The sequence below is a fragment of the Aquarana catesbeiana genome, linkage group LG01 (genome assembly GCF_042186555.1).
Source record: "Aquarana catesbeiana isolate 2022-GZ linkage group LG01, ASM4218655v1, whole genome shotgun sequence".
Lineage (NCBI taxonomy): Eukaryota > Metazoa > Chordata > Amphibia > Anura > Ranidae > Aquarana > Aquarana catesbeiana.
The window spans coordinates 775,718,064-775,728,237 of record NC_133324.1 but is presented as its reverse complement, the minus strand read 5'-3'; the positions used below and the strand labels follow the sequence as shown (position 1 = coordinate 775,728,237).

General features: G+C 39.2%; 1 protein-coding gene across 2 annotated transcripts in view; it reads right to left on the bottom strand.

Annotated features, from left to right (window-relative positions):
• Nucleotides 1-844: 844 nt before the first annotated feature.
• The window catches only part of GALNT7 (polypeptide N-acetylgalactosaminyltransferase 7), a 232,865-nt gene continuing 223,535 nt past the window's right edge, over nt 845-10,174 (bottom strand). For both annotated transcript variants that reach the window (XM_073606420.1, XM_073606424.1), the window contains one exon: nt 845-9,865. In XM_073606420.1, coding sequence (XP_073462521.1) covers nt 9,728-9,865 — 138 coding nt within the window. In that variant the 3' untranslated portion in view covers nt 845-9,727. The remainder of the gene's footprint in view (nt 9,866-10,174) is intronic.

Here is a 10,174-nt window from a genome sequence, read left to right as displayed (position 1 = left end):
GGCGTGGCCTATTTTGACGCTTTTGCATCATCTCCCAGAGGATCACCAACTTATATCTGACGCTCTTCTGTTTTGATGACACATGGTTGCCTATTATAAACTGCTTAAATGTGAGTACCATTCTGTCATCTGCGTTCAATAAAGAGTGTTTTATGGTTTTACGCTATGGAATCTCCTCTTTTTTCTCTTATGCCTAAAACGTCACCGTGACCCAGAAACAGCCTGTGGATTGCCGCACAGTGGCATACACTGACTGCGCATTACCCCCGCAGGGGTTAAAGAAGCTGCCTAAAACATCACCGTGACCCAGAAACAGCCTGTGGATTGCCGCACAGTGGCATACACTGTGACTGCGCATTACCCCCGCAGGGGTTAAAGAAGCTGGTGAGTGTCCGCATGATCACAAGACACGAGCACCTGGTCACCAAGATTAATACAAATACCTGCCTTGTTTTACAAAGATGTCAAGTTTTTCACTTAAGTTGCACTGGGCACTAGTCACGATTTAACCTATGTAATTATTCAGCAATGTTATGTTTGTCAAAGACTTTTAAATCAATCACTATATGGGGTTTTTATGCGGATGGAATAGTTTTGGCTAAAGTCATTTTTGATTTCATCCCCTGTCCCCCTTTCCCCCCTCCCCCAATTCAAAGGGGGCCAACCTAGCCTTTAAATTTGCTATATGCGATTTTGTTCATATTTTGTTTATAATTTATATGCGACTCTACACGTGGGATTTGGCTACACACGACTTACAAAGTATTTTTTAAACTAGGACAACATTACACCTACACACTCCAAAGGGGGTCACTTTGCTGTTTTATGTTTGGTTTTATTTTCGTTGAATTTTTTTTTTGTTTGTTTTTTTTTTTTTTTTTTTTTTATTTGCAATTTTGGTCTATACTTTATATGCGACTTTACATATGGGATTTTGCTACACACGATTTACCAAGTATTTCTATGAATTAGGACAGCACCACACCCACACACTGACCCTTCACTTACCTTCTGTTTTTTCCACCTTGGTGGAAATCACATCTGTGGAGGCAGCAGTCCTTTATGCGATTTCTTCCATTGTTTCCATTTTCTCCACTAGGACAACGTTACACCTACACACTCCAAAGGGGGTCACTTTGCTGTTTTATTTTCGTTGAATTTTTTATTTGCAATTTTGGTTTACACTTTATATGCGACTTTACATATGGGATTTGGCTACACACGATTTACCAAGTATTTCTATGAATTAGGACAGCGCCATACCCACACATTAACCCTTCACTTGATTGGGGATCAAATACTTATTTTACTCACGGAACTGCAATTCAATTTATAACATTTGTATTATGTGTTTTTTCTGGATTTTTGGTTGCTATTCTGTCTCTATAAATACACCTATGATAAAAATGATAGACCTTTAATTTCTTTGTAAGTGGGCAAACCTACAAAATCTGCAGGGGATCAAATAATTATTTTCCCCATTGTATATTATATATACTCAATACATCCCAGAAATGTTTTTCCTTGTGAAGAGTTGTTTAGCCAAGGTGCATTGATGGGGTCCATTTACTTCATTATTATGCTCCCAACATACAATGCTATCACCAAGCACAGGTGTGCGCAGCCCATTGAATTAGGGTGTGCACCCCAAAGCTCAAACACATATCCATGTGTATGTGTATATATACTGACAGTGTCATTAGCGCAGTGGACGGTGTCAGTAGGGCAGAAATTGGTGTCAGTAGGGTAGTGGATGGTGTCAGTAGTTTTTATTTTATATTTTTTAGAATATAATTTTTTCATGATCTTTTTTACAATTTTTTCAAGAGCCCTGTTAGGTGGCCTTTGTTGAAATATCAGGGGTCAAAACAGGGGGAAAGTGCACCACATGGGGTGATTAGGGTGTGCCCCGTGCGCACGCCTATGTCATCACCTGACATTCCCCCTTGGATAATATATGTATGCATGTCTTCTTGGAGGTTAATAAATATCCTTTAGCCAGTAATTGCACAACTCTACTAATGTCTGATGCCTGTAACCCAAATGTAACCCATATTTGAATAGGCATCATCTCAGTTAAGAAAGAGAACAAAAACAATAAATTAAAATATTTATTCTCGCACCTAGAAAAACAAGCAACCCCAAATTAACATTGTCCCCAATATTACTATAGTAAAATGTATCTGTACAATTTCTACAGAAACATACAGTGTATCAAAATCTGCATAAATCAAACTAAAAAAATGAGTAGAAATGCATAGTGGTGGTATCATTTTACAAAGCGACGCATGGAAAACAATACAGGATCAACTCACTAAGGGTTAATGAGATGATGTCTCAGTCTACACATTTAAATTCACAGATAGCTTTAATTGCACAAAATATCCATGTTAAATATACACAACCTGCACAATGTGTGCCACCTTCCTACGAGAATGCATAGTGCATGATACAAAGATCTACCCAAAGCAGAAGTTGATTCTTATACCCCTTATTTATCTTTGAGATTTTTACGTATAGTAGATAGGAAAAAATACATGGTAATGTACTGACCCTTGTGAATAAGGTTAGTGGTGTTTAACCTTCTTTCTGTGTACTCCTTTCATGACCATAACCAGATACCAGTGTGGGTTCATGTTAGATAGCATCTAGAGTAGTCTGCAACGTTTGTCAACACAAAGCTCCATTGAGTGCAACGCAAAGGCCTGTAAAATATGGACAGGGTTCAAGGCAACAGAGGCGCCCTCAGACCAAAAAGATAAAAATGCCAGTACACCACAAATGCATTGCAGATGCAGAAAACTTGTACTGATGTGACAGAACACCGACGTGTCAGAGCCACAGAATTCTTTTGTCCAAGTGACTCCTTTATTGACCATTTGTCACTGTAAAGTCGCATAAGAACATTTTCCTGCATCTGTGAGGAACTTGTGTACTGACATGTTTGTCTTTTTGGTCACTCACATTTTTAGGATTTGCAGAAGTTCCAGGTGAGCATGGGTGTGGTAATAAAAAAACGTTACACTTGTTTTCCAGCATCAAAATAGACGTGCTAAAGCTCAATTGAACTTTAATAAATACATTTCAGGTGCATAAAACCAAAAATGGTGTGCAAACTCTTAGTTTAAAAAATAAATAAACCGGAGTAGAAAAGCCTGTGGCACCCTTGGTCTTCTCTTCACAGAGGTCCAGCACTCCCCCTGCTGTGTCAGAGCTCTCCAGTAGGGGCATTTATTTTTTGGATTGCAGAGCTATAGATCTGACTCAGGTAAGGGGTGTGTGGAACTTCTGCAATCAGACCACTTTTCCACTCTGGCCATAGCTGCTGTAGAAAGAAAAACTGAGGCTCAGTTCACACATATGGATGCGTTTTTAACAGAATCCAATTTGCATAACATGTGAATCTGACCGGCTTTCCTTGGAGCCGGTTCACACATGTGCAGGGTGGCCGTGGTGCGGTTTTAAAAAGGATCCTGTGCAATTTTGGGTCTGGTTCAGGTGTAATTTCAGGCAAAAATTTGTACCTGAACCGGTGAACAGAACCACGCCGGACTGCCGCACTAAAACCGCGGCCGCATATGTGTGAACCCAGCCTAAGACATTGTAAACTTTTTGTTTTAATGCACATTGAATGTATTTAGCTTATTAAAACTGAAGGCTTAATTGATCTTTGAGGAACCATTCACACGAGCGTAGCGGGAATGCGCATTCTTGCGTGCGTTTTTTTGTGTGTGCGTATTTGATTAAAGTACGTCAGCCCTAGGGCAGCCCGTTTACTTGAATGGGCTTGCGCTACATGCGACAAATGTTGTGGAGCATTGGGCATTTTTTTGTTTTGAAATACGCTTCAAACGCACATTTCTGTGTGTTTTGGCACGTGTTCAGGAAACACGCAGGTATAAATGTAGCCTAAGGGAGTTGGATGTTGATGGATGTTAAATGCTTTTCATTTGCCTTCCTGCTCTTAAGCCAAGACCTGCTCTCTGAGGCAGGCCATAGACGGTGCAAATTTCTTTCCTGCAACCATGGGTTGCAGGAAAGAAATTTGCACAATTCCCCCATCAACAGAGACAGTGCTGACAGGGAAATCCCTCCTGCCGAGCAATTATCTGCTCCCGGCAGGGGGGCAGGAGAAGACAGTGATTATTGCTACCGGCTACTATAGTCACTAGCATCAATCGCAAGTGAATCCAGCAGGTTGATTGTACCCAAGTTAATCGATCTATTTAGTACATTCAGCCTGCCCCCACACGTCTTGAATCTTGGCCAGTTCCTGCTGAACTCCTGCCGAGATTCAAACAGTCTATGGCTGGCCTTACTTTTAAAGGTTCCATTGAGAAGGCCATTTGCCCTGGAGAAAAACACATTCACCCCAGTCCCACCTACATATTATCAAAATGGCAAAGAATTCTCTCATTCTTGGGGCCTACCATATTTATCCAAGAATTAAATGCCATGGCTGTATTCATGGAGGAGGGGACAGTAGTAGAATCTCCTGCCAATCAATTTCTTCACTATAGCCCAGAAAACAGAGAATGCTTTAAAAGGCAACTGTGCTGAGAGAAATACATATGTCACCATTGCTCACCTTGTTTTGAAAATGCCATTTGCCTGGTCAGTACTGTTTGATTTCAATACTTATCGCGTTCCAGGCCCAGAACAAGAATGCAACAAGTGAAGTGAGAACACCTTACCTCAGTGACTCAAAGTACTAAAGCCCATTGATATACATGACAGCCAGCTAATTTTTTTTAGATGGAGACATTAGTGATGACAACCCACATATATATCGGAGTACAGGTTTCCTTCCACAATAATACCATTAAACGCGGATTCAAATGTGAATTGCAACAGAACAATTTGATTTACAATAAACCAGTAAGCAGACAAGTAACATTTTTGCCTTAGGCTGGCTTCACACTGTACGTTGCAGTACCCACAATGCACAATTACGCAACATGCAATGCATCTGCATTGCAGCCCAATACAGTTTCAGTATAAAACTTCTGAAGCTTTATGAAGAGAAATAATAAAATGTTACAGTGGTAGCAACCTATGGTGAGCCAGCAACTAGGTTTGCAAAAACATTTGTATGTATATAAAAAATGCAGTAACCCATAGCAACAATTCCTATTTAGTTTTATGGCGTCAAATGAGTGAAATATTGCTGGGGGGGGGGTGTCTCTTGATGGATGCCACAGCATCTATTCAACTGCACCATGTTGGAAGTACACGTCAAAAGGTGAAAAAACTACCAACCGGTGCACATTTTTGGACACCTCTTCTTGGACCCGGTCGTTTTAGTGGTAGATCTCCGAACAACAAATGATTGACAATGCACCAATCCTGAATCAGGAGGAAAATTGGATGAAAAAGACCACTGTCGAAGGAACCGTACGATAATCTGATCATTAGTACACAGCTTTCGAGAACCGATCATGACTGTTTGTCTGAAAATTATCCATAAAGGACAAAACACCAAAATTTTTCTCGTATGATACCAGATCATAAGATTTTCGTTAAGTCAGTACAGTTTTCATTAAAAAAAAAAAAAAAAAAAAAAAAAAGCGGAAGAGCAAGATTATGCATGCTCATAAACAAAAGAACACAAAACCCATTTTCTTCCGAAGTTGTATTCTGTTCTATGAGAATTTTTGTAGGTTGAGTAACCTCTTCATTTTCGATATGAGGCTAGCATGCGGAAAAAAATAAAATAAAAAACGGACATTCATTTGCCCGATAGTCTCATTGTGTGTAGCAGGCTTAACTGCGTCTCCTCTCCAAATTTAATATTGAAAATGAAAATACAGCATTGCCATTTTTGTCCATATATAAGATTTTTCCAGCTAAAAAATCTTTACTTTTAATGCTTACTTTAAATTATATATGACAAGAATGAGGCATACAGTGAAGAAAAAAAGTATTTGATCCTCTGCTGATTTTGTACGTTTGCCCACTGACAATGAAACGGTCAGTCTATAATTTTAATGGCAGGTTTATTTTAACAGTGAGAGACAGAACAACAACAAAAATATCCAAAAAACGCATTTCAAAAAAGTTAAATTGATTTGCATTTTAATGAGTGAAATAAGTATTTGATTCCCTATGAATCAGCAAGATTACTGGCTCCCAGGTGTCTTCTATACAGGTAACGAGCTGAGATTAGGTGCACTCTCTTAAAGGGAGTGCTCATAATCGCAGCTTGTTACCTGTATAAAAAAAAAGACACCTGTCCACAGAAGCAATTAATCAATCAGATTCCAATCTCTCCACCATGGCCAAGACCAAAGAGCTGTCCAAGAATGTCAGGGACGAGATTGTAGACCTACACAGGGCTGGAATGGGCTACAAGACCATCACCATGCAGATTGGTGAGAGGGTGACAACAGTTGGTGTGATTATTCACAAATGGAAAAAATACAAAATAACTGTCAATCTCCCTCGGTCTGGGGCTTCATGCAATATCTCACCTTGTGGAGTTTCAGTGATCATAAGAAGGGTGAGTAATCAGCCCAGAACTACATGGGATAATCTTGTCCATGATCTAAAGGCAGCTGGGACCATAGTCACCAAGAAAACAATTGGTAACACACTACACTGTGAAGGACTGAAATTCTGCAGTGCTTGCAAGGTCCCCCTGCTCAAGAAAGCACATGTAAAGGCCCGTCTAAAGTTCGCTAATGAACATCTGAATGATTCAGAGGAGAACTGGGTGAAAGTGTTGTGGTCAGATGAAACCAAAATTGAGCTCTTTGGCATCAACTCAACTCACTGTGTTTGGAGGAGGAGGAATGCTGCCTATGACCCACCATCAAACATGAAGGTGAAAACATTATGCTTTGGGGGTGTTTTTCTGCTAAGGGGACAGGACAACTTCACTGCATCAGAGACGATGGACGAGGTGAGAACCTTCTTCCATCAGGCAGCGCATTGAAAATGGGTTGTGGATGGGTATTCAAGCATGACAATGACCCAAAATACACGGCCAAGGCAATAAAGGAGTGGCTCATGAAAAAGCACATTAAGGTCCTAGGGTGGCCTAGCCAGTCTCCAGACCTTAATCCCATAGAAAATATATGGACGAAGCTGAAAGTTCGAGTTACCCAGCCTCAAATCCTTAATGACTTGGAGAGGATCTGCAAAGAGGAGTGGGACAAAATCCCTCCTGAGTGCAGAGCTGGTTGCCAACTGCAAGAAACGTCAGACCTTTGTGATTGCCAACAAGTACTAAGTCATGTTTTGCGAAAGGGTCAAATACTTATTTCACTAATTAAAATGTAAATCAATTTATAACTTTTTTGAAATACGTTTTTCTGGATTTTTTTGTGATTATTCTGTCTCTCATAGTTAAAATAAACCTACCATTAAAATTATAGACCGATCATTCTTTTGTCAGTGGACAAACGTACAAAATCAGCAGGGGTTCAAATACTTTTTTCCCCTCACTGTACTAGCCTGGATGTCTGAAACCCCTCCACATGCACCTTGTAATCCAGATCAAATAGCAATTTCACAAGTCTAATTATTATAAGCAGGCAACTGTGAATGTTTGGTTTTCTATATTATATTTTAAGCCTCAATAAATAAATACACAAAAGTAGATGCAGCCACCTGTCATGAAGGGCTAATCTAATGTTTTGTCCCATGTTTGCTTCCCAGTCAGCAGGGTGTAATAAATATTGCTATTCCTGCCCATTCAGAGTATGGGTATTAGATTCAGCTCTATTATTATGGTAAGTACCAGTTGTCAATAGATATGGCTGCTAATTCATCTGATATGTACAACAGCCTATTTCTCAGTGCCCATATATTTGCTTCTTTAGTGTAATGTTACAAAAGACAGAACTGAATTCATCCATTTTGCTAACCGTTCATTTTGTATCTTTCCTTACAATGCTTTTTGGTCCTGTACATTTTTGCCACATAATTTAACATTATGCACAAGGTAACGGGACACGACCTTTGTAAATTTGTCACCAAGCTTTGTAAATGTTACAAAACAATTAAAATGTTTCTTTTTGGCCCTATAACTAAACTAAATTGGCAAAGCTGTAATAAATAGAACGTAACTGATCAAGAAAATAAAATCTGTTGTTATTATCACACATATAATGGATTTCATGTAAGTTATTGCAGTGTGCTGAACTCTTTGATATGGCTGTAAAGAAATACGGACAGTACATTTTTTTTTCTTGCAGGGTTAATAGTTTGATACCACAGGTAATGAACAGATCATTGAAGGTAATGAACTGATCATTGAAGGTACTTCTGTAGAATCCATGTAGGTTGGTCAGTCTTTTGTGTTTTCTCATATTAGAGACTTGGTGAAAGATCTGCTGTGTCTTATTCAGGCAAAATGCTGGCACAACAGTAATGACAACACAGCAACAACCCTATTACCATCCTGCATAGTTCACTTAGAAGTTTTTAAAAAGCTTCCGTAAATATGTATGGCATCTGTAAATAATGGCCCTGTCACTGATACTAGAAGTCGAGTTCTAGACAGAAGTAATATTACTGAGAAGGTGCCCTAGCAGATAACCCAAAACCAATTCTGCTAATACGCTAGGTCTTTACTAAGCCTTCAAAGATATAAATGGAGTACTAGAACAGACACCATTTTAACAAGCTTTGGCTAAATGCACACAATTGTTGTGTCACAACATGTTTACCATCTTTTGAAGACCTTGATACTGAATGTGTTTTGTAGCAACACAAGGAGGGTGCCACTTTAAACTTCATCCACTGCCACAGAGCAGGCCTAGCGGATGTAAACGAGTCCAATGTATTTCATAGAGACAGAACTTCACCTGAGATCTGCTGATAAAAAGAAAGTATCCGACTTTACAGTGTTCTATAACACCTCATGGGGACTTACTGTGGCAATCACTGGTACACTATGCTACAGAGCTTTCACGCTTTCTAATGTACTCAGTATTAGGAGTGCAGATGCTTTGGAGTGTGGTAGTGGAGTTATCATTAAAACCTCTATATATGACTTCAAGTTTGAGGATTTCTTTACCAACTACATCCTAGAAATCTTCCAAGTACCTGTATTTACAATGCACCAGTCTGCTCCACCATGACACATGTGGCCTGGAACACTGTATGTTCACCCAGCAGCAAAAAGTTTGACCAATTGACTTTTCTTTCAGACAACCACCAAACAATTCTTTTTTTTTTTTTTTTTTGATTCCATCTCTTACATATGGCAAGCATACATTTCTCCTAAAAAAAATATGAAAGAAATGGAAGAGGCACTAAAATTTTCCCAATGTTACCATTCAAAACAGCAGCACAGACAAAGGCCACTATTACTGAAAGAAATTGTGGCAGTGCTTTGAAAAGAAAAAGAAGAGTGAAAATTAATTGAGATAATAGTTAATCACCAAGACACAGACATGTCTCACTAATTAAATGATTTTCAAGTGTGTGTTAAAAACCACCTTCCAACCCCTGAGTAGAATCCCAAGAAATAGAGTCTTTAGCTTTGTTCCTACAAACAGAGCTAGAAGCACTTTAACATTATCTTGGACCAAGATGATGTAAACGTGTAAAAAGTTTAAAGGTAAAAGCAGTCTTGTAAACATTAACTGCAGGATGACCCAGTGTTCATCGGGTAGGTCTCTGTTATCCTTCATTGAGTGTTGACTGTACAGAGTTACTCATTGCAGCAGGTTTCAGGCTGGCTTCAGCCAACGTAATCTTAGTTTGTCAACCTTCCACTTTATACACTGAGGATGTTGTTCATTTCCCACTTCTGTGATGGTTTGCTGGAGTCACAGTCTGACAAGAACACTTGGTGAAGAGCCTCCGAGCGATCCAGGCATTTTCCGGTAGGGATATGTGTAAATCTATGTATGTTCTACAGGAAGGAAAGGAGACATTAAAGCAAATCCCAAACATAATGTGCTTTCTATTAGAAAAAAAAAAAAAAAGCTTTTCTAAAGCCAGGCCATTGTCTGGCAGGGCTGGAAAGAAAGGAAGATCCTACCTTTTGAAATGAATCCACCACTATGTGTATGCATGCAATTTTGCAATGACTGCTATGGAATAGTACTCACTGTTTTCTACTGTGACTTAGGCCAGACTACATTTTAATTGTATTTTTGCCTTCATATTCTTGGAATAAATAAAAAGCCAATCAAAAAAAAAAAAAAAAAAAAAAAGCTCC